At 34.1% G+C, this 26,820-nt stretch overlaps 1 protein-coding gene across 1 annotated transcript in view; it reads right to left on the reverse strand.

Moving 5' to 3' along the window:
* Positions 1-26,820, reverse strand: part of EYS (eyes shut homolog) — a 1,607,944-nt gene that overhangs the window by 391,392 nt on the left and 1,189,732 nt on the right. The window contains 1 exon segment of the mRNA XM_045842859.1: positions 14,504-14,736. Coding sequence (XP_045698815.1) covers positions 14,504-14,736 — 233 coding nt within the window.

A 26,820-nucleotide genomic window follows, 5' to 3' on the forward strand; every position in this document is an offset into this window, starting at 1 on the left:
CTTTGCAAATCATCTGCATAACCTAGGCAAATTACTTTCTCAGTTCCTCATTCTTCAGTAGTAGGATGGTTATAGTAACAAAGTTTATATATTTTGTGGTATATTCCCAGCCAACCATATTTATTCCTTCTTGGGAAGCTGCTCTCTGATCTCCTTCAAAATACTTTTGACTGGACTGATGGGGTTACAGGTGGTCACCTTAGCCACACATCTCCTTCCTAGGGTCAATCCAAGAAGAATTCAGCCTCTCTATGGGAAAGAACTCTACAGTGGTGCATCAGAAGCCATTGTCAGCTAGGAATGGTGAGAAGAGTAAAACATGACTCTAACAGAGAAAGTATCCAGAGTGCTTTTGTTCCTAGTTGAATATCTTTTAATTCCTGTTCTGTGGTTCTGTAAGATGCTGTCTTTATAATTTTATAGAAAATTTTCTGCCACTGCTGCCTTATCTAAGATAAAGAAGATAAAAAATATGAACAATAAAATGACAGTAAACTCACAGTTATTAACTACCACACCTAAAACAAAAACAAAAGCAAACTAAACAAACAACTAGAACAGGAACAGAACCACAGAAATGGAGATCACATGGAGGGTTATCAACAAGGGAGTTGAAGGGGGAGAGAGGAGGAAAAGGTGCAGAGAATAAGTAGCATAATGGTAAATAGAAAACAGACGGGGGAGGTTAAGAATAGTATAGGAAAAGTAGAAGTCAAAGAACTTATATGTATGACCCATGGACATGAACTAAAGGGGCGTGGGCTGGGGAATGTATGTGGGAGGGGGTATGCAGGGCAGAGGGGAATAAAGGGGGGGGATGGGACAACTGTAATAGCATAATCAATAAAATATGTTTAAAAAAAGAAAAAAATGTTCTGTCTTTGCTTATATTAACTGGATCAGACAGGAAGGATAGTTTTAATAACCTGGATTCAAATCTCAATCCCAAAATTTACATGGGCAAGTTACTTAAAACTCTGTGTACATTTTTTCCCTCTGAATTATGAGGGTAGAATAGCATTTACCTCAAAATAATACTCATTCATGAGAAATAAATGAGTCACTACAGTCTAAGATTAAGAGCAGTACCTAACACATATTTAGCATTCAATAAATGTTAGCTATTATTTATTGAATTGATTTCTATAACTTGGAAATGAAAATAACTTTATTAATAAAGTATTACTGACTCACATGGTTGGTGTGGTGACTGATAGAAAAACAGCTCAACGTGGTAAGATGTATAGAGTGGTAATTATTAGCTGTTGATTTCTCATTTCCTACTTACTATACCTGATGTTAATGTACAGAAACAATAAGCTTACACAAAACATCTGATAATCATTTTTAATCCACAAACGGCAAAGAAAACCACAGGCAAAGGTTATATACATATATGTGAGCACTGGTTTCAATTTCCATCCCTTTCCTATCTGTTTATATTTATTCACATTCATATATATGATTCTAGGACAGAGAATAAAAAGATATCCACAGGGACATCTTGACACAATTGATTAAATCAATTGAAATATGAGTATTTCAAGGATGGACAGTTTAAAGAATAAATTCTTTTGCTTAGGTGGTACTTTTATTTCATTAATGAAATTATATTTATGAGTAAGGACATAACGTTGCCTCTTAAATAACAGTTCTATTAATTATTTCCTGCCAAAGGCACATCACATGTTGAAGAAAATATTTGCTGAAAATCAATTTCCCATAATTTATTCTTAATTAGCTCTAGTTATCATAGTCCTTTTGAATTGTCATTTTAGAGGGTGGGGAAAAAGTAGATTTGCAGTTGTGAGTATGTGAAACACAGAGTTTATTCTTGTATTGCTATTTATTCATTATTGTATTAGTTATTTGTACTATAATTATACATCTATTTACGTCCCATCTGAATCATAACATCTTAGGGCAGGTTAACATTAGTCTTGTTTTTACTGTTAATCTACTCTTATATCATTCAAGTTTATATTCTTTAATTCTTTGCAATGATATTTTCTAGTTGATTTGTAAACAGAATTTTCTTTCAAATACTATTTCACTGTAAACAGTATAACACAAAAGTATTCATGTAGTTTTCTTATCATTTAAAATGTTAAAATGACAAGATAGATTTCAGCTAATACTTTTTAATATAATTATATGATAATATATTGTCATGTGGGAAAGCTTAATGTTTTCTTTAAAAGACTGAACTTTTGTTTCCTTTGCATGAGGAGATATATTCCTTAAAATATAGCTATGAGCAATGTCTGATATTTTGCTGCCTATGTTTTCTTCTAGGATTTTTATGGTTTCAAATCTAACATTTAAGTCTAATCCATTTTGAATTTATTCTTGTGTGTGGTGTTCATTTTTCTGCACATATTTGTCCAATTTTCCCAACACCATTTATTGGATAAATTATCGTTAGTTCATTGTATGTGCTTGCTTTCTCTGTCAAATATTATTGACTATGAAGATGGTGGTTTATTTCTGCGCTCTCTATTCTGTTCTATTGATCTGTGCTTCCATTTTTATGCCAGTACCATGCTGTTTTATAACCATGGCCTTACAGTATAGTTCGATATTAGGTAGCATGATTCCTCCAACTTTCTTTTTTCTCAGGATCTCTGTTGCTATGTGTGGCCTTTTGTGATTCCATATACATTTTTGAAATATTTGTTCTACCTCTGTGAAATATGTCATTGGAATCTTGATAGGAACTGCATTGAATCTATAGATTGCTTTGAGTAGTATGAACATTTTAATGATGTTAATTCTTCCTATGCATGAACACAGTATGTACTTCTGCTTATTTGTATCTTCAGTTTCTTTCTTCAGTGTCTTATAATCTTCCAAATGCAGAGCTTTTACATCCTTAGTTAGGTTTATTCCTAGTATTTTGTTCTTTTTGAAGCAATTATGAATGTGATTGCTTTTTTAATTTTCCATTTTGTGTTAGTTCATTATTGGCATATAAAATGCATATGATTTATGGGTATGAATTTTATATCTTTCTATTTTGCTGAATTCATTTATCATTTTAGCAGTTTCTTGATGGAATCTTTGTGGTTCTCTATGTATAGTATCATGTCATCTGCAAATAAAGTTACTTCTTACTTTCCCATTGGATGGCTTTTTATTTCTTCTTTTGGTCAAATGTGACTACATGAAACTAAAAAGTTTTTTCACAGCAAAGAAAAACATCACCAAAATAAAAAGACAACCCACGGAATGGGAGAACATATTTGCCAATATATCTGATAAAGGGTTAATGGGTTACAAGGTGGAGGGACTGAGCAAAAAGGAAAAATGGACATGGATAATAGTGTGGTGGTTGTGGGTGGGAGGGGAGTATGACGGGATGAAATGGTAATGGAAAAAATACAATAAAAATAAAAGCTTAAAAATGATAAATAAAAGAGATGGAGCCATTGGGGGGGGGAATAAAAGACTAGGGACTGAAGGAACTGAGAAAAGTAACCATACATTTAGTATTTGACCATAAAACTTTACTAAATTTCTTGTGAACAGGAACAATGGGCCCATTAAAAATTTGAATAAACAGCTAAATAAAATTAATGGAAGTGTTTTTCTCATTGCTGTAACCACATCTTTGGTTTAAGAAAATTACTGGAACTCACAGTTTTAAAAAGGAACTGGTAAAAAGTCATTCTTACCTATTCATTTTAATGACAAGATAATTTTCTCTATGTCTAGAACATTCTCCTCTCTGCTTTTCAACAAACAGAAACCTTCTCATTTTTTAGTTTTGAACTAAATGATATTTCCTGTTAGAATATTTTTAAGTTGGTCTTTTTCTATTCCCACCACAGCCCAACCTTGGTCTTCTTTATTAATAGCATTCTGTTTCAGAGTTTATATACCAGTTTAGATTATATATTTGAGTATTTACTTCTTTACTGGCTTATACTTATAAATGACGCAGGGCAGGTAGTAGGTGCATATTATTTTAATGGCATATATCTTATTTGTTTATTTTATTTTATTTCCAGGGCAAAACCTGATTCTTTTCTTTTCTTTTTTAAAATTATTTTATTGTTGTTCAATTATATGGACAGAACTGGAGAGCATCTTATTCATCAATGAATGGCCAGTGTTTGAGGCAGTGCTTAGTGCATAGTACATATGCAAAGAACTTGTGGTAGAAATGTGGATGAATGAGTTCATCTAACTTAATGGATAAGTAAATTTATATATTAGTGTAAGAATGAGAAAGAACTTTTGTAGAAGGTTCATGGCCCATTTTTGTGTGAGAAACCTTGTTTAATATCCAAGTGTAATATGCAGGTCTGTCATATAGTGAAAGGTCAGGGCTGAATATATAAATCTGGCAACTGTAAATGTATAGATGGCATTTAAGCCTTCAAGATTCTGTTGGATCACCTCATCTAGTAGCAGACAGAGAATAGAAGCATAGATAGTGAAGAGAGGAGGGGTCAAAATTAGATAAATGACTCTGTGTACTGTTAACAGTGTAATTCAGGCTCTTGATAGAGACTATAGGACTTCAGTTGCTTCCATCTTCTCACATTTTACTGTGATTAAAGCTTGATGTAGAAAAGTCTCTTCATCTTCTCTCCATCTCAACACTTTTATATACACAACATCATCACAGATGTTAAGCTGTTAAGCTATTTTCCTTTGGTCTTAGGAATTGTGTAGTCCAATATAATGGCCACCAGCCACATATAACTATTGAGCACTCGATATATAGCTAGTTCAAATTAAGTATAAAGTGCACACCAGATTGCAAAGACTTAGCATGAAAACTCATTTAAAATAGCCCATTAATACTTTTATGGTGTTAAGATGATAGTATACTAGGATATACCAGGTTAAATAAAATATATTGTTAAAATAAACTTCTCTCTCTTTTTTATTTTTAATGTGGCAACAAAAAGTTTTAAAATCTCATATGTGTCTTGCATATATTATTATTAGAATGTGCTTGTATAGAATTATTAAAAATAAAGCAGTTTGTGATCACTGTAAAAAAACTTTTTAATAATTATTAAAAATTATCACCTTAATTTCAAAGGTAGTAGTCAAAAGAATTTTAATTAACTTTTTCTGCTCCCTATTTTTATAAATAAATTTACATTAGAAAAATACTTTTAAAAATGCCATTAGTAAATTCATCAAATGTTATGTTGACATGTCCACAATCAAATATACCTGTATGTATCATATACAGAAAGAGCTATAAGTGTGTACAATTAAGGTCATTACTGTTTTTATGTAAGTTTATGCAATTGTTTATCTCAAATATATACAATTTAATATATTTTTTGATATTCAACTTGGAATCTATCACTGAAAAACTCAGGAGGACACTTGCTGTGGCAGTTAAAATATTGGATTTTGAATATGGACATTGAGTTCTAGTCCTGGACTTTTTCTTAACTAGTAGTCTCCTTGAGTTACTTCTCTTTGACTTTGTTTCCACACTTATAAAATGTTAGTTTCAACTATCATTTTGAGGTGTTTTCCAATAATAAATTATTTTGATAGCCCCCCAAAGATCTGAAACATATGTTTTAATAGTCTTTCATATTACAAATATGTTGCATATAATAAAGCCAGGGTTCTTGAGGAATTTAGCATTGAAGTGAGAAAGGTAAGATACATCATACTTAACAGTGTGTTCATGTACATGTAGTTGTAAATGTTTAGCTAACTGGTCATTAACCCCTTGTTGAATAAGCCCAGATCATCTGCTTTATTACCTACAATGTTGTGCCATGATCAAGTTTTACTGCATGTAATTCAGCATGCTGTGGAAAGGTGGGACAGGAGATGGTACAAGGGAGGAAAGAAGAGGGACCTTTAGTGTGACTTGTCATTTAAAATCACATTTGTTTTTCTTTTTAAAATTTTATTTATTTTTAGAGAGAAGGGAAGGGAGAAAAAGACGGAGAGAAACATAAGTGTGTGGTTGCCCCTTGAGTGACCTCTGCTGGGGACCTGGCCTGCAACCCAGCCATATGCCCTGACTGAGAATTGAACTAATGACTCTTTTCGGCCCTCAGTCCACTGAGCCACACCAGCCAGGATGTAATCAAATTTCATACAGCACTTTTTCTTTTGCACACAGTAATATATTAAAAGTATTATAAGACTTATTCAAGTTTGTAATTTTTTGATAAAAAAATCTAAACTACATTCTGTATAGAGAACACAGGGATCTCTTATACTCTCAAATTACTAGTAAACATCAGGGTTAAAAGACTTTTCATCCTATTTCCTAGCCTGTTAAATTTACATTCCAATTTTTCTCTGTACCTTATTCTCCTATCCACTGTAATCCTTCCTAAATTCTACTCTCAGTTTTATCACTCTGTAGCCAGCTCTGATCATTATAACTTTTTCCCATTGAAGGCTATTGCTAATGAATTTAATATTTTTATTTTGTCATTTATGGTTCTCTACAGCATGAGTCCCATCTGAATTTCCAGCTTTATTTCTCTGCTGATCCCACACGTGATCTGTTCTCAACATGACCTACGCAACTTTCTCCCCCTTCACGTAATTCACTCATCTAATCCCTCAAGTCATCCAAGTATTATTTCAGATACACTGTTTATGGTGTGTATGCAGGAGGAAAGGCAATGAAAATTTTTGCTAAAATATTTTGCAATATAAGTTAATAAGAAAGTCATGAATTCAAGGAGAAAACAAAATAGGAGAGTGATGGAAGAGAGAAGGAAACTATCTGAAGAACTTTAAAGAGAAGCACTGATGTTCAATTTTAATGGGTGTGTGCATGTGTGTGTGTGTGCCTGCATGCACATGTGTGCTATAGAGATTATTATGCTAATTGAAATAAGCCAGTCAGTAAAAGACAAATACCATATGATATTATATGTAGAATCTAATGAACAAAATAAGCTGATAAAATAGAAACAGAGGCATGGATATATGGAACAGACAAATAGCAGTTAGAGGGAGGGAGAGGGATTAGCGAAAGAACATACATGCATAACCCATAAACACAGACAACAATGTGGTGATGGTCAGGGGGAAGCCTGGATGAGGGCTAGGTGGAGGTGGGAAAAGAGGGGAGAGAGTGATATCTGTAATAGTATAAAAAATAAAAACAAAGTTAAAAAAGCCTCGTGTGAATGACTATATTTTTGGATGGAAATGAAGAAGAGGCCCATTGCTTTGGATCTTGGTGGATTGCACAGTCAAGTTACTATGTTAGAAGCAGAAGGTAAAAGATTGATCTTGTCCCTCATTTTCTTCTCCTGCTAAGGCATTGGGTTAGCATATCATTGAGGTTTTCCAATTAGACAATTTCAGAATATATCTTGGCACTCTGAATCTTGAGCAAGTGACAGCATAAGCCCCTGTTCTGTGGGGGTTCAGACTGTTTTTGGATGAGCCTCACTCTGCTTCGTGTTGACTGGCCTTCCAGCGTGTCTTTCAGTTGCGTTTTCCAAGCTGCTTCCACTACTTTCCCTCAGTTCTATGAACATCAGATATCCATCTAATAACCTTCTTTTTCTATTCTATTATCATGTAAATCCCCTGAGGAACAATTACAGGTCTGAGGTAGGCAGAATAATGGCTCTCCAAAGAAGTCCTATTACCTAGGATCTATGCATTTGTTACCTTACGTGACAAAGGAGCATTACAGTTGCAGCTGAAATTAAAGTAGCTAATCAGCTGATACTGAGTTATTAAGATTATCCTGATTTATTCCAGTGAGCTCCATGTAATCACAATGGTCCTTAAATGGAGAAAAGGGAGGTGAAAACAAAGATCGAATGACATGACATGAAAAAGATTAGAATCGCCGTTATTTGGTTAGAAGATGAATAATGGGGGCCATGAGCAGAAGGTCTGTAGAAGTCAGAAAAGTCAAGGAAATTGATTCTCCCCTAGAACCTCCAGGAGAAAACAAAACAACAACAAAAACTAAAACAAAAACACAGCCCTGCCAAAACCTTGATTTTAACCCACTGAGAACTGTGTCAGACTTTTCATTACAGATCTTTAAGATAAAAAATGTGTGTTGCTGAAGTCACTAAGTAGTGTGACAACTAATTATGGAAGCAATAGAAGCTCACATAGGTCCTAAGTCAGACACTGTTGGGAATGCTAGCTGACCTTTGAGTCATACTTGTCTTCCTCTCCTTGCATTCCCCCCTGCACACCCTATGTTAACAACTACTTGCAAACTTAAAGGCAAAGCTCATTTTTATACCACTGCCAATGACTAATTCCATGTGTTTTGCATGCCAGGTATTCAACTAATATTTATTTAATGGATGTGTTGAATTATAGGGAGATAAATCAATGTTAATAAAGGCAATAAAGACAAAATACATGTCATCTTTTTTTGATAGATGGAGGAATATATAGATCCCCTCCCCTTCCCATATGGAAATTTCTGGACTATTACCAATGTAAATAGAGAGATTGATGTACATCTAGTTTTTACATAGTTACAAGCATGAGGATGGGGAGGGAGCTCTTTTCCTACCAACCGAAGACAGTGCTCCCTGCTGGAGAATGCAGCAACTGACAGCAGAGAAGAGCTCAGAAGTTTGAAACCGTCAGCCATGCCTGCCTTCAAAAAAGAAATCCTCTGTCTTTGATGATAGGTATTCTTGTCTGCCTTCAGCCCTTTTCCTTGACTTCAATCCCCATTTATTTGCAACTTAGCATCTTAATATTACAGCAGTTGTCATTAACTGGTAAATATGCCACATTGCCCTCTGGCTTGAAAGACAGATTTTCAGACCTGGTACTGTGTTTAGAAAGGCTGACTCCCATTCTTTGGTCCTTTTCTGAGGATGTAGACTATCAGTTCTCTGGGGAGGGGATAAATCATTGTAATAAGTTGATAAATGCTCAGTTTCTCTGCCTTCCGGGCTCTGGAATGTCTGACATTTAGCCACCTGATCTAAAGTTAATAAATAAATTCAAATTGCTTTAACATGCCTTTAAAATATATTCTAGTTATGGTAAAACCAAAGGCATCTATTAAGGTAGTCTGTTAAAAATATACATATAACAGGACAAAACACCTAGTAAAACCTCTCATTTGTACTTCTAGGTTTGCAGTTTACCCAGTACAATTGACTTTTAAGCATATATGGAATATATACAGACAGGGTTTCAAATAAAACAAAAGATTTCTTGGTTGTAATGCATGGCATTTAAATACTTCTTTATGACATTATTTATAAAACTGTTTTATAGAACACTAAAAAGTATGGGGCTGTTTAAAAAATGTTAATCCTATAATTAATAGTCAGAGGCATACCCTTCCCCCAGCACAGGCACTGATATTCTAAATCTGTCACTCTGAACTTTACAGTAGGAGACAGCCATCTGCCTGCATGCAGCCCTCCAAAACAAAGCAAGGCTATATATGCTCTTAAGTTTCCCCTGGTGAGATGCAGGATCATTATGATAAAGTAGGTAACAAGGTTTAGCTCATATGAATTAAGATAACATGTGTTGAGAAAAAAACAGAGCATATTAAATCAAACTGATTCTATAAGTCAGTGTTATTAGGTGATTGGATATGGATGATTTGATAAAGTAGAGCACATGATGTAATGCTAAGTTGACAGGAAATATGTGTAAGGATGACCCATTACTTACTCCCATTACCCCGGCAACCCTTTCTCTCTGTTGCTGAATCTAGTGCTATTTCAGTTAAGACTTATACTTAATTTATACCCCCATTTTGCTGTGAAAAAAATCAAAGTTGTAAAATAAAATATTTTAACAGTCTTTCAAGCTTGAGAAAATTAACTTTAAATATAAAAAGGAGCAAGGCTATAAAGAAAAAAAATCAATTTTCACCATGTCTTTACATTTAGGCCTATCTATCTATGTATTTTTAGAGAGTCAGGTTCTTTCATCTATGTCTACATTTTTCTGAAATTCAAATCTTAATCTACTTCCTCTATTTTAGTTTTACTAAACTATCCACTCAGATAGGGTTCTCTTAAAGGCATCTAATAAGCTTTTCAGTTTGATTTCTGGTGGATCATAATAATGCCTTCTTCACAAAAAATTTATTAGATCAACATTAACTTCTTTGGTTTTCTGATTTGGAAAATTTCAGGTTTTTTAAATGCTCTTTTCTTGCTTCAGTAAAGATACCTTCTATAAGCAGATGAAAGGGGAAGAACATTTAAAATTCCATGTCATATCACCCTGTTAAATTTGTTTGTCTAGTGCAGCAACAGAACGTGGATGTTATACGTGAAGTCTGAAGTCAAGCAAGGTTGCTTTTAATCCAATCTGTACCCTGTTTAAGCTGTGTGACCTTGAATGAGTACATTAACAATTCTGTGCCTCAGATTTCTCATTTGTAAAAGGGATAATTTAGAGTGCTTACTTCAGCTGGGTTATTCTGAGGGTTAACTGAAATAAGATTCATGAAGCACTCAGTTCAGTGTCTGGTAAATCAGAACTCTTCACAGTGATATTATGCAAATTTCATTCCTGAAGCACAAGTTCATATAATTTAGATGTTAAATGTACTCAATAGGGACTCAGGTAAGAAATAATTTTCATAGCAATCTATCAGTAAATTCTAAGCAATTTAATACTGAGAACATTGAGAGAGAAAGAGAGAGAGAAAAGGAGGGAGGCAGAGAGGGAGGGGAGAGAGACAGAGAAAGACAGAGAGAGAGAGAGAGAGAAATTTTGATTGATTTAGGGACTATTTACCCACTGCAAGATTTTTTTCACTGAGATTTTTACTAGGTAGTTGAAACATGTTGGAACTGGCACACAATACTGTTTATTAAAATCTGCTCTTAGAAATTGTGTCATCTGACCAACCTGGATAATGCTATAAAAAGTCTCATTATGGTGGCTGATTCCTGAATCATGGCCTTAGGCAGTAGTCATTATCTGTCAATCTGGATTCTAAGGTACATACCAGTATGAATTATATTTAGAGCATCAGATTGAGAATCTAAACTAGTTATCAGCTTTCTTTATAATTGAAAGAAGAAAGACAGTTAATTTTAATTTAGGAAGTAAATGGTTAAAAGTAAATATTGAAGATTTTTAAATTTAGAAATAATATTTTCAATTCTAAAAATGCATATCACATCACATTCTAAATATTATATTGAAATATTTCCACCCAAAGGAGGCAAGAACAACAAAGTTACAGGTAATACTATCATGGCTGATAATCAGTGAGTCTTACTGCATACATTTCATTTAGTGCATCATACATCTTAGATGTCACTTGGCAAAGTTTTCTTAAGAAAAACAAAATTTTTAATCAACAAAACAAATAAACAAGTAAAATACAACCAGAAACATTGAAATAAAGGACAAACTGCCAGTAACCAGAGGGGAGAGCGATAATAGGGAATAAAAGGGAAGGCCCATCAAGGAGCACGTGTAAAGGACACATGGGCAAACACAAAGAGGGTAGATTTGAGGGTGGGAGGCAGGGATGGGTGGGATGGGGTGGCATGGTGGGGTGAAAATAGAGACAACTGTACTTGAATAACAATTAAAAAAGAAAACAATTCTCCTCTTGGTGATAATTATGTACTCACAGTTTCTGATTACTTTTCACAAAGAAAGAAATAATTTGTACTGGATTACCTAATTTTAGCAACACACTATGATCCAATTTTTCTTTTTAAAAATATTATATGTTCAACAGGAGAAAGTTAAAAATATAAGAGAGAGAAAATGAATAATAATGTTGAAAAAAATAAAATCCAACAATGAATATAGAACAGAGATTCTATATTCATAGGAAAGGCAAGTTTCCTATATTCTGTGATTCCAAACACCAAAAGTAATTAAATCTCAGTCAATACTTGGATTTAACTACAAACAAACTTGAATTGTTTCTTTTCTGAAGAAAAGTATAGGTCACTGTCTGGTTATTAAAGCTACTGAGTAAGGAGTTAGGAGGGAAAACTGGGGATTTAATAGGAAAGATAAGAATTATGGCTAAAGGGTCATTTGTAGGACATGTAAACAATAACTAAAGACTTTTCCTTTTGAAATGTCATTTTCACCACTGTCAGTAAATTTGAATTAAAAATAACATTAAAATATCAAAATATATTTGAAGTGAGGTAAAGAGGATATTTTTCTAACACTCTACCTAGCAAGAAATTAAAGAAAGAAAAATACTCAGAATTTAATATTTAAGATTTTTATTGCATTTTTTCAATTACCATTCAGTTTTTTTATACTGCCTGCCCACCTGCAATCACCACACTGTTGTCCATGTCCATGAGTCCTTTTTCCTTTTTGTTCCATCCCTCCACTCATTAACCTTCTCCACTCCTTATCTGTCATCTTGCTCTCTATCTATAAGTCTGTCCCCATTCTCCTTGTTAGTTCAGTTTGTTCATTGGATTTCACATATGAGTGAAATCATATGGTGTTTGTCTTTCTCTCACTGGCCTGTTTCACTTAGCATAATGTTCTCCATGTGCATCCATACTGTGGCAAAGGGTAAAATTTTCTTTTTTTACAGCTTAATAGTATCCCATTGAGTAAATATCTCATAGTTGTTTTATCTGCTCATCTACTGATGGACACTTGGGCTGCTTCCATATCTTGGCGATTGTAAATAACACTGCAATGAACACAGGGGTGCTCCTGTTCATTCAAATTAATGTTTTGGGTTCCGTCAGATATATTCCCAGAATAGACATATAAAAAGATGCTCAACACCACTAATCATTAGGGAAATGCAAATTAAAACCACAATTAGGCACCATCTCACACCTGTCAGAATGGCTATCATCAATAAATCAACAAACAAGTGCTGGTGAGGATATGGAGAAAAGGGAACTCTTTTGCACTGTTGATGGGAATGCAGATTGGTGCGGCCACTGTGGAAAGCAGTATGGAGATACTTACAAAATTAAAAATGGATCTGCCTTTTGACCTTCCAGAATTTTAAATGGGTAAACTGGATTTAAAAGACCTTTATAACCCAAATTTTGTCCCTAGAAATCTAATAACAGAATGTAATATAAATGTTCTCCAACAGTAGCAGAAGAAAAGCCTCATGATATATTTACAGACATATAAAATATTCACTCACAAATTAAGCAATATTGATGTGTCTTCAAAAGTATTTTATGGTTAAATAATAGACTTAAGGACACAATGTTTTACAATAAACATAAAAACAATCTGTATTTTCATTTCTGTGCTTCTTATTGTGTTTACTTGCTTACTTGGCTGAACATTAAAACATCCACAGCAGTCACACAGGGTCATTTAGGAAGAGGAGTTGAACAACATATACAGGTACTTTTGAATCAGATTTTGGAGGCCCCACGTTCTATACTAAAAAAAGGAGGTATTTAACACAATCTTGAATAAGTAATGAAATTCTCTGCCATCTGAATCATTAGCCAATAGTAATCCTCATCCCCACTTCCCCAATTTAAAACCAGTGATTAATTTTACATGGGAAACAATGACACTTTTCAGCCATTAGTATAGGGACATGCCGTCAGCTGCCTCATAACTTAATGTCTTTGTAATCTGCCCTGGGCGTTTCTTGCTGTAGGTGCCCAGCATGTCTTTAATTAACTGACAGACTCTTAGGAGACCACTAGACATTGAAAAAAGGAAACTTTCTTTTCATTCATAAACCGCTCCATTAAAGCTGAAATTTTGTTCTTAAGCATTAAAAAATAATGTACTTTCTTACACACTGAAATAATTTAAATGTGGGGATCTACTTATAAAAGATAAAAGCAGTAATTTGATTAACAATTAAGCAATAAAAATAGTATTTGTTAGAGCCTAATTATTTCTATGGTGACAAAGGACAGATACACCCCACTTGTAGAAGAAATTATATAAATAACACTGCATTTGAATTTTAATTCTTATTTGTGTGGCAATTGAAAATACATTTTGAATGGCAATCCTAATTTAAAAATCTTAGGTTTGCTTCTACATCATTCAGTTGAAAATGTTCTATCATAATTCATTTTTAGGTAAAATTATACAGATGTTTCTTGTTTGTATTAATATCCACCAATGTGTTTATAACAGGTTTCAATTCTGTTCGTCCCTCTAGAGTTTTTAAAAAGAAATATATGAGACTGAGCAAATAAGTCAGTCAGAAAAAGCCAAGAATTGTATTTCCCTCACATGTGAGATATAAAAAGGAAACACATGGACACAGACAGCAGCATAGTGGTCACCAGAGGGAAGGGGGCAGTAGTGGGTAAAGGGGGCAAATATATGGTGATGAAAGATTATTTTACTTTGGGAGTGGGCACACAATGCAATACAAAGATCATGTATCATAGTAATGTATATTTGAAACCCACGTGACTCTATTAACCAATGTGACACCAATAAATTTAATTAAAAAATAGAACGAGGACAAAGATATATAACCAGAGATAAAAGTAATTTGGTGTGTTCTGTATGATACTATGAACCATTTTGTAATAATCTCACACACGAGAAATGTAGAGGGATAGTGAAGACTGATTACCTTGTTCACAGAAACGGCTAGTGAAATGCAGTGGACAGTCACACTGGAATGAGAACACTCCCCCTGAGAGGAAGATGGGATGGCAAGTGCCTCCATTGCGGCACACACCCTCCTGGCACACGGATGGCGCTGCAGGGGCGGGGCGGCGGGGCGTCCACACAGGGCCCACCCCTTCTTTCCCACCAGGAGGGGCAGCAAAGGAGGGCGCTGCAGGCAGAGTAGAATCCTGGGATCTAGATTATAAACAGGTCAGAAAACACGATATAAGTTAAAGTACCCGGCACGTAAATAGAAATAACAGGAATTTGGTTTAAAATAAGAGGTGAAAATAAAACAGTCATCTAAGGTTTAATAGAGGGCAAATATGATTACCACACTGTGGGGTTTATAAATGTTGAAAATGTCTGAGGCACAGTATGTGACCCTGGGTGAATCGTGTTGCTGTAGTCAGTTTATGTGGTTCTGAGAAACCAAATTAATTTCTTAAAAGTAGTAAGAAACCTGAATATATATTAGCCTCCATAAGCCTAAGAGTCAGTTTCATGTAAAGAAATTAAAATTTTGGTTAAACATAGTTCTACTTTGTCTAATCTGAACTTCATGAGCATCAGATCAAGAAGTTAGTCCACACCATATGATCTCACCTTTAACTGGAACCTAATCAACAAAGCAAGCAAGCAAGCAAAATGTAACCAGAGACATTGAAACTAAGAACAATCTGACAGTAACCAGAGGGGAGTGGAGGGGATAATGGGGGGAAGAGGGAGGAGGGTTTACAAGAACAACTGTAAAGGACACATGGACAAAACCAAGGGGGGATGGAAACAAGGGAGGGAGGTACAGATGGCTGGGGTGCGGGGGTGGGGCTTATATGCAGACAACTGTTATTGAACAATAATACAATAGTTTAAAAAACAAGTCAGTCTATGTTACATTTTTGTGGTAAAACTGCTTGAACTTGATTATTTCTAGGTTGATTGCTAGAAATATGTATTCCTCAAAGTGACTTGCATTCATTTGTAGGAGGTATCCAAGAAATATTTTAGAAATGCCTACAAATGATTCCTTCATGTTTTTTCACAAATTATACTCCCAGTCTAATTTTTCTTCCCCAATAAATAATGAACAACAAAAAAAAAAACAATTCCCTTTGAATTAAATTAAAATTCCTTAGTTTTACATTCAAAGCCTCTTGACAATCGAATTCCTCTGTTACTTTCCAGCCTCGTGATTCCTCCTAAGCACCTTAACTTTTCTCTAACCAAATGAGATTACTATTAAAAGACTGAGCTTATCAAATTTATAAATTTGTCCATGCCACTTTCTATGCATCATTGCTCCTCTCTTCACCTAAAGTGCCAAGTCACGAACTATATTAACTCCTTCACATAGACTTCTTGGCTGCTCCTGGCCCACCAAGATGAAATTGTTGTTTCTGTCATCTCTAAAATTCTACAGGTTGTCATTGTAACACTGATGGAACATTTCCCAGCTGCTCGTATTACAGTCATTACTTTATGCACTGACACTGCTGCTCGGCTGTGCTCCGGCCATTGCTCTCCTCCTGCCTTCTACACACAGATGCCTCATGTTGGCAGAATTTCTTATTCAGAGTGAACACTTTATAACATTTGTTACGTTAATGTCTTCAGTGTACCCCTGAGTGTTAGTTACATGCTGTTTGGGAAGCAGTGCATTAGTAGTTTCCATTTAATGTAATCATGAGAATTACCTTGTTAATGTGAAAAATCTGCCTGCAATACAAATAATCAAAAGTTAACTGAGTATATTTTTATTTTGTTTGTTGTCTGTTATGTATCCATTTGATAGGATTTGGAATCTACTTTTTAGACAAGAAAGTAAAGTTGCTTTTAATGGTGAAGTTGTTTTGACCTAAGAATGAAGCTGTTTTCAAGAGGAAAGTTTTTTTGATGGAAGGGTAAAATGAGCTGTGTCAGGATGTTATCATCTCGTCTGTTATCACTGATGAGCACTCAGTAGCTCAGCTGCTGAGGGGCATCAGTGGGGGCTTATTGAATAAAATATGTGGAGAAGCAACTATGGCAAGAGTAGATTTGAACTACAAGTACCTAGAGTCTGTGAAACTACTCCAGGTGTTCGTCCTGGCCAGGGCTACCCTTTGCTGATCCCAACAGCTCTGTGAAGATCTGTCAGGCTTTAGCTCCCACTGCAGTAAACAAAGGTGACTGTTTCACTGGCAGTGGTGAAAACCATGCAGTGGCCCTGCAAAGAACATCTTGCCTGTCAATATCACTATTATTCCCCAGCAAAGTGCTGTAGCAGCGAGGGACTTTTCCTTTTGCACGGGCATGTGAACATTAGCTCTTGGTTGGCCAGGCCATGTCTCCTGAGTACCGACTTGTACAAAGATACACCTCAACTAAATATGAACTCTATTCTTTTTATCTCTCCTTGCCTGGAACAATAGCATAGTTAATCTGTTGCTGCTTTGGAGTGCAGGCACAACTCACAGACATTGTAGGTTCAGTTTCGGACCACCGCAATACACTGAGTATCATGCTAAAGTGAGTCATCATATTTTGGCTGGTGGAGGGTCTTGCCCTCAATTTGTAAAAAACTCAATATCTGTGAAGTACAATAAAGGGAATAAAATGAGGTTTGCCAGTATGTTATTTCATTTGGTTGCTTAGAAGACATTATTCTGTATGCTATTGGCTTGTGAAATCATTATAATTCCCACACTGAACCTGTGTTAAATAAAATATTGGGAAAAACAAAGTCAGCGTGCGAGTCAGAGTAATTTTGTACTCCAAAAGAAAACATTATCAACAAGATGAAACCTTGGCAAAAATGTCAGTTCAAAGATATTTTCTGACTGACTTTAGTGAGTTATTTTTGTTTACTATGTATATGTATGTCAATTCATTGGAATTTAAAAAAACTGAAGTAAAATAGATTTTATAAAACATATCAACTAAAAATAGCATTAATGTGCTAGTCATTCTTTTTGCTCACAATCCTTTTACAACATGAAATTCTTCTTTATGGTGTTTATCAGAGGGAATAACCATGTTTTCATTTTTATAATCGTTTAAGCCTGACTCACGTCTCTTCTCTCTGGACTGCGGTTTCCATGAAGGATGGATGGATCACCTCTGCTTTTTTCTTCAGCTTATCCCTAACAATGCTGGAACTCAAGGAGGCTCTCCAACAAATATTTTATAAATAAATTTGAATCATTTTTGTAAACGTGCAACATGACATGCTACTAACAAGAAAAATAACAAGTAAAAATAATTGGTTCCATTTGGGGTCAATTTTACAACTCTGTTAGAATATAAATTCTAACACTTTTGATACAATCTTACAATCAACTATCTCTGATTTCCTTCTATTAGATTAGCATAGTTCTCCCCATTCGTATTCATAAGTTTGTCATTTAAGCTAACTTCTGTCAAGTTAAATGGCAATGCTAATATGAATTACATGGGATTTATTACAGTATTCCATATGCTACTTTAATTTTTAGTTTTAGTGTTTCTGAATGATTTCACCCTTTCCTGTAACTCTTGCCATGGACTTCATCATAAATGTAGTCAATCATCTTTTCATCAGAAATAAATTAGGCTGAAGTAAATGTCACTACTTCTTGCTCCTACTGCAGCTGTTCAGGGAGCCTATGTCTCACCTACAAAAAAAATCAGCATGTTGTACATTTTAGTTGCCAATGTATTACACAAAAATAATTACTATCAATTGAGCCATCAACTAAGACATTAAAATTATTAATCAGTTTTGAAAACTTTCTATATTATTAGGATCAAATTTTATATCTGATATATTATTTATAGCCTTTGAGTTCTAATTTTTTACTTTCATATTTACAAATTATGTCATAAGTTTACTAATTTTAGAATTTAGAATTAAATATAACTGATTCAATTTATTATATATTTTAAAAACAAAAAATTATGGTTGTTAAAATTTTAACTGAAATTTACATAAAAAATTTAAAATATCAAGTTAATGAGGATGTTTATTAACTACAACAAGATGATGGTCATATTAACATCATTGGCAATGTAAAAGGAGCATCAAAGCTGTAATTCCTTTGAATTCTAAAATCTTGACTGTATGAATGTTTAGAAACAAAGCAAGACTCACAGTTTTCAAAATTTTTTTAAATAAACAATATTACAAAAATAGAACTTCTTTGTTTTTCTAATCTAAATACTTGAATTGCTATCAATCCAAAACAATGTGTGAACAATCTGCTTGATTGCCTCTTGGGTAACTTTGGATAAGAATATAGTGATGAACTAGTCACTGTTGTAACAAGTAATAGGCTCTTAAGAAATCATTCTGAGTGAATTAATGATTGAACAAAATATGCTAATTTTATTCAAAATCAAGTCTGATCTTTAGAGAGAGATATTTTAAAATAACAGTGATTTCTAATCATCTTTGGGGAGCTCTAGGTGGAACAAGAAAGGCGGACACTCCACTCATTGTCTCATTCCTGCCACTCACGCTCTTCAGGAGGTTTTATAGAATCCCTGGGTAGCAGGCAAGCAGTTCGCATTGCTTCAGCCCCAGGGATTTTGCTATTGTCAGCCAACCTCTGTCTGGCCCCAATGTCTTTGAAGGAGGAATTAGCTCACTCGCAAGTGTGAATGCTGGAAGCCCTTCTTCAGAATTATGATGAAGTATTAAAAAGAAACAAACTGAGCAAGAGGAATCTTGAATTTGTGGCTATGAATAGTGAAGGGGGAAGTAAAGTTTCCAAAATCATTATTAATTAGATTTAAAAGCACATAAATAAATGTATTATAATCTAGGCAACAAAAGACACATACTTGATATACAAATAATATATATATATACCCTTTTTTATAAAAATGAAAATAATAGTACAAATACACATACTCTATTCCACTTCATATCCTCACTACTAGAATATGCTATTCTGCTATTTTTTTCACATAAAAATAATTCTTAGCAGGCTGCCCTATAAGTAAGTGTAGTCTTCATTTTCCTTTTAAAGGCTGCAGAATCTTATATGGTTTGATATACATCATTGATTCTACCAGTTTGAAATTAATATATTTAAGCTGTTTCAGTTTTTTCCCTATTATCTGGATCATAAATTCACTTAAATAGCTATATTGAGATATAATTCACTAACATAGAGGACACCTATTTAAAGAGCAAGATTTGATAACTTTTAGTAGATCCAGAATGTGCAACCATCACCACAATCTAATTTTATATTTTTCATTCCAAAAAGAAACCTGTGTTCATTAGCAGTCACTCTGCACCTCCCACCTTCAGCCTACTTTCTGTCTCTACAGATTTGTTAATTTAGGACATTTCATATGAAAGGAACCATATAATATGTGGTCTTTTGTGACTTAGCATAATGCTTTCAAGGTTCATTTATGTTTTTGCATGTAAAAGAGCTTTTTACCCTTTTATTATTGATATGTATATACTGCATTTTATATATCTGTTCACTAGTGCATGGTCAGTTAGAGCTATTTTTACATTTGTCTATAATAAACAATCTACTATAAATATTCATATTCAAGTTTTTGTATGGATGTAAAGTTCTTAATTCTTTTGGGTATATACTTAGAAAATAATTGCTAGATCATACACCCCATGTTTAGCATTTAAAAAAGAATTTTATTTATTTATTTTTAGAGAGAGGGATAGGGAAGGAGAGAGGGAGAGAAACATCAATGTGTGGTTACCTCTTGCAAGTCCCACACTGGGGACTTGGTCTGCAACCCAGGCATGTGCCCTGACTTGGAATCAAACCTGTGATCTTTTGGTTCGCAGGCTGGTCCTCAATCCACTGAGCTACACCAGCCGGGGCCCTATGCTTAACATTTTGAGCAACAGCCAAACTGTTTTTCAAAGAGGCTGCGCCATTTTAGATTTCTACCAGCAAAATACGAGAGTTCCAATTTCACCACATCATTCTCTACTAGCTCTAAAATTTATGTTTGGTAAGTTTTTTTTAAATGTACTCTGATATGACAGCTGTCACAATACAATCTAACAAAATTGTTCTGAATGAAGTTGAAGACAAGTGCTACCTACCTACTAGAGCCGAGCCAACTTACGGAAAAAAACTGAACGAAATTTTTGGCCAACAAAATAATTCACTATTACCATAACAGTGTGATTTTCAATAGATCTTGTTTTCACATTTTCCAAGTTTTTCTCATTGAATAAATACATTTTCATTCTTACAATCTTCAATTCTTTAGCTATTATGTTTTTATAGGTAGGGTTCCTTAAACCACAAGTGTTCTCACATAATTGATGTTCGAAGCATCACTGTGTGTTAGGTAGGACAAGCCCCCGAAGGAATTCCAATCCATTTTTCTCAGTATAAAGAAAGATATTTTTGAAAGTGGTTCTCACTTTGAGAGAGATTCTGATTCTCCCTTCTCATCCTAGCCAGATGGAGAGCTATTCTTGATCACAGAACATGCAAGATCTCCCCATCTTGCTTCCAGAGCCAAAAGCTGGATGAGAATTAGATGAATGCTTTTTGTCTCTATGCCAAATTGGGAACTACCAGAAACCCTGGATTTCTTTACTTTTCTTGCCTTCTGTGTCTCAAATTTTAGTTTTCCTTTTTCCTTAAAGTAATAAAATGGCTTCTCTACCTTTTGTCAGTTCTATGTTCACATTTCCTTGTTAATATCTCTGACTTCAGTTCTTGTTTTATTCCTAATTCATCCTTCACCCAGCTCTTGTTCTTATTATTCCCATGCCAAAAATCATTCCAAATGAAAATGTACATTCTTCTATGACTTGGTTTCATCTTATTTTTCAGGTTTATCTGCCTCTAATGCCTTAATATATGTCCAATATATGTTCTAACCACATCTTTTGTAATTTCTTCAATATTTCATGCTTCATATCTTTCATATGCTAGGATTCCCGTGAAGTGCACTTTTACCTTAACATATCCCTTTCTTCCTTTATGACACAGTTTCCAAGCTATGACTCCAAATTTCTTTTGCCCTGATATTCAGTCTTTTGGACTGATTTTCACTTAGATGTAATTAATAGCATCAGCATTATATATAGATCTAACTAAAGAAATAATACCAAATAACTCTAATGTTATAGAAGTGCATAAAGTGAGAATCCTTATTCATATCCTCCTCCAAACCCAATACCACTCCATTTCCTACAGGCAATTATTCTATGTTCCTTTTTGTACAAATGTATATCCAGATTATATGGGCATATGATTTAGTTTTCCTTATTTATCAGTTTTTATAAAAGTAAAGTTGTAATAGTAATAATCATGCTAGTCCTTGTAGTAGATACACCTTGAGATCTCAATAGCTTAGCAACACAGAAGCATATTTCTTGTTCATATAAAGTTCAATCAGCATAAGTGGAAGGGAAGAATTCTGCTCTCTGTAGTCACTCAGTGATGCTCAGGGATTCTAGTCACACAGGCTTCATCATCTTCAGCACATGGTTTCTGAGGTTGCCTTCATAGTCAGTGTCATAGGCAAATTTCCAAATACCAAGCAAGGTAAACAAGGGGGGAAAGAGGGAACACAGAAAATTTTACTGTATCTCAACCCATTGGCCAGGACTTGGTCAGCACATGGCCAGACCTGCTGAAAGAGAGCGTGGGGAAAGCGATTTAGCCATGTGCTTAGGAAGGCACAGAGACTAGTTTGGTGAATACAGCCAGATTCTGCCATGAAAATAATGATCTAAATATTGTTTTTTAAAAGAAAACTAAAAAAAGATGAATGTTTTTTCCTCACTTTCAGTTCCAACATATCTTGGGAATTTTTCATTGTCATTATACATAGGTAAAGCTCAGAAATTTTAATGAGAGAAGTTCTTAGTGTAAATAAACCACAGTATATTTAATCATGACCCTTATGAATGTTTATGAATACCTATGAAAATCTTATGAATATGTTTGAATTATAAGTATCTAGGGGTGAAATTATTAGGTCAAGTAAATATGCTAGATTTGTATTTTAATGTGTATGTAGTAAAAGCCTATACAAAATTAAATTTCCCAAATAGTTTCTTACTATCAAATTCCTCAGTTCCTCACCAAAATTCAATATCATCTTTATTTAATTGGTTACATGTCTCATGAATGAGAATTGGTAATCTCATTCTTGTTCCTTCTATTATACTTTTTATTATATCATTTGTCATTAACATTTTATCTGATTTATTTCTTTATTTTTTATTTAATCTTTATTTTTTTAATCATTAGAATATATACGTTCCTCACTTTTGGGGCTGTTTGTTTTTATTTATCAATTTACAGGAAATTAGTTTATGTGATGGATATTGATCTATTTTATGTCTTTGCAAATAAGATTTCTTGGTCTTTCTGAGCATTTTGTAATGTTTTCACTCATGTTGTTCCTGTTGAAAATTAAGTCCAATTATCCTTCTTTTGTAGGAAACTTGTTTTTTTTCTCTGGATAATTTTAAGAAGCTTCCTTTGTTTTTGTTGGTCAGTAGTTTTTCACTGTGATGTGTTAAAAGTTAAGAATCATTTTTATTCATTTAGCTTAGGATTTTTTTTCCTGGTAGGTTTTCTTTTTAAAGGATTTATGTTTCTCATTTATCTGGAAAAATCACAGCCCTCATCAGGTAGCTCAGTTGGTTGGAGCATTGTCCCACACACCAAACAGTTGCGGGTTCCATCCCTGGTCAGAGCACACACCTAGGTTGCTGTTTTGATCCCTGGTCAGGGTGCTTATGGGAGTCAATGGACCACTGTATCTCTCTCACATCTCTCTCTCTCTCTCCCTCTCTCTCTCTCTCTCTCAAATCGGTAATCACATCCTTGGGTGAGGATTATAAAATATTTAAGAAAAGCTCGCTTTCTCACATTCACTCTGTATTCTCAACTTAAAACATATATTACATGAAACAAGTTCTCATTTTATTCTCCATATTCTCAGTTCCCTTTGCATTATGTCTGTCTCTTGATTCATAGTAATTTCTTCAGCTATATTACCTTTTTGATTAATTCTCCTTGTCTGTTTGCTGTTACCTTGTCAATTTGTAAAAATTTAAATGTTACATTTTTACTTTTTTAGTTACATTTGCTTATGTCGTAAAGCACTCTAGTAAGTTTTCATGATATTTGTTTTCTTATACATAGTTCAAATTCCTTCTTTTATTTCTTAAAATTATAAGCATAAAGTTCTTATTTTTATGTGACAATAACAAGATCTGGTCTTTGCAGAACTAAGTCATCCTCTCTTCTTTTTGTGGACTCCTCTTTCATGGTGTTTTTTATCCCCCTCAAGTGTTTTGTCATTTTTTACCACAGACTTTATACGATAAAGGTTTCCAAGATAACCTTGGGAACTGTGTCTGTGAGAACACTGTGAGGCCGAGTGTAAGGTATTCCCAGAAGGAGGACTTGTGCTTGCTTCATCCATCTCATGAGGCAATTTCAGCCTGGGAACATTATAATATTATTTTTCTTTAAGCTTTTACATAAATAAGAATGGGCACATTTATATTATAGTTCCTGGTATCAAATCACTGCTCAATAAGTATTTTGAATAAGTGAATGACATACATATGGGTCTGGGCCACAAACCTCCGTATTGGGCAAGTTTGTGGTTATGGTATTATATGTAACTGGGGAAGATTTTTGCCTCCTATCTAAAAGTGAGGCTTAGTCAAAAAACTTCCTAGAAGATCATTTTTCTTTACTTATTTTCTTCCATTTTTTTATTTGGCTGTAAAAATTTCTCTCAGTATTTTGGCATTTTATTAGTGTATTTAAAACTTTTGCTCTAGAATGTATTTATGTCTGTCTTAGACTGTAATGTTTTTTCAGCAGCCACAGTATCCAAAACAAAAGTCACCATGATTTTTCTTCAATCTTCCAGGAATTTCTCAAAATGCATGTTTGTTAAAGAAATCTTTTATTGTTTTTCAACACTGATATATATAAATTTAGCATGTAAATGTGTATATGTGTATGCATGTGGCATGTGTGCATTTTATGATTTTGTATTTTCTGTAATTCAAGATGGGAATAGAATTAGATATGTGTTTACAGTTTATAGTCTTTAGAATATGCCAGTGTTATTTTGTATATCTGTATCACAGTACACTTAATTGTCTTTGTTTTTATGATTATCTCACTTTTTAGGACATAGAGCCTTAAAGCAACTGCATTTATTTACTTATTTAAATCATTACTTACTTAAATACTTACTATATGAAGTTCACAGTACTTCATATAGTTCTGACAGTAGTTCTGACAATAGTCATTGCTAAAGTTGTATTTTTTATTCTATAAATTTTCAAATCCATAGATATAGTCTGAGACACAGCATAAAAATAAGAAAAGCATTTTTAAATATAAAATGTAATGGATTATTATGGAAACTGAATTCTATACCACAAGTCCTTACAGAAAGCTACAAGTTCACATTTCAATGCTACTATTACATAGATTTATTTTAGAGCAAATTAAATTTAATATGACATATTTATAAAAACAGTATTTTTGACTAAAAGGATATTTTTACTTAATGGCTACATTTAGATTTAGAAGTCAATGAAGTTTGAATACTTTTCCACTATGGAGACTAAGAAATTTATAAATATGCACATTTTTAGTAAGTGACTGATGTCAAACGGGAACATTAATTATATTAGTTAAATTCAATTTATTCCCTCCATTATGGAAAGATACTACTCTAGAATACTTCTAAATTAACATAAAACTTACAGGAAAAAGAATATTATAAAATATCAGTCAGTATTAAAAATGTGTGAATACTTCTTAATTGGAAAGTGAATACAAATTAGAGAAAAACAAGTCAACCATCAAGGTGTCATGATTAGTCATGTACTGAACCCCAGCTGTAAGAATATGCAGGCTGACAAAAGCAAATGCAAATTTGTCTTCTAGTCTTACAAGGGGAGAAAAACCCTCACTTTTGAAGGTACCCCAGAATAGTTATTTCACCTAAAAAACTGTTTTATGGAATCTAGATCTATAGATTCCCAGCCTAAATTTGATAAATAAAGGTGGGTCAAAAGAGAAGGCATGTCAATTAACTTAGAACTCACTTCACTATATTTATTTATTTATTTAATTTACTTAAGCATTTATTAATTCATTCATTCTAAAAGAATTTATGGAGTTCTCTGTATGTGCCAAAAACCCACTAATCTAGACCATGTGGTGATCAGTGGAACCTAGGCCTTCCTTTTAATATGCTTTCAGTCTTGTGAAGTTAAGAAAATAAAAAAGGCAATTGCAAAACTGCAAAACACATCAAGTGCTAACTGTAAACCTAATACTGCTCTAAATGTTTCAAAGGTGCTAAACTAATTTAATTCTCAGAATTAAAGAATATAAGAACATGACTATTTTTATTTTCCTAGATTTACAGACAAGAAAACAGAGATACACATTTCATAAGCTTACTCAAGGTCACAAGACAAATATATTGATGGAAATGGATTTGAACCCATATTGTTGGAAACTTGACTAAAACTCATCAACATTTTTACACTCCTGACAGAGGACAAAATAGGATATACCTATAGAAGAAGAGAGGACAAAAAAGTCTGTGGTGTCCAGGAGGGCACTCAGGAGGTCGTCAGCGGATGTTGCATGTTTAAAGACAATACACATGCATGGGGAACAGCAAGTGGCCTGGCATGGAGGAGGCTACTGTGTGTGTGTGTGTGTTTGTGTGTGTGTGTGTGTGTGTGTGTGTGTGTGTGCACGCGCCAATAGTTGAGTCTTGGGATACAGGCAGGGTGTGGCTAATGACTTGTTGGATACATTTTAAGGTGATGTGAATTCATTGAAGACTCAAGCAGGAAATTAATAAATCATGTCTGTTTTTAAATACCATTCTTGTTTTAGTGTGGAGAATGGTTTGTAAAAGGAGAAGTAGCTGGAAGTAGTTGAAGTATCATAGAAGTAAAAAGAACCAGATTGGGACTAGAAGTAAGAACATATTGAGAGAGTAGAGAAGTGAAGAGATTTGGAAGGAATCTGGTGTTGAGAATTTAGCTAAACTACTCTGTCATATTAGTAGCTCAACATTCATTTTGTGTGGCTGAGTGGCCTGCAGGGTCCTTGCGCTGGTTGATGCTGGCCCCTGCCATCAGCACATGATCTAGATAGCAGTCCACAAAGTCACAAGTAAATGTTTTAAGTTCCTGATATGACTCCCCAACTGCCTTTGTGGTAAGCAGTCTCTCCTACCGCTCAGTGCCTTTCCCTTGTGTGTCCCTTAGAAAAGAATCTCCAGGAAGTTTACCAAAACTCC

The sequence above is a fragment of the Phyllostomus hastatus genome, unplaced genomic scaffold (genome assembly GCF_019186645.2).
Source record: "Phyllostomus hastatus isolate PE091 unplaced genomic scaffold, TTU_PhHast_1.1 phas_contig_40, whole genome shotgun sequence".
Taxonomy (NCBI): domain Eukaryota; kingdom Metazoa; phylum Chordata; class Mammalia; order Chiroptera; family Phyllostomidae; genus Phyllostomus; species Phyllostomus hastatus.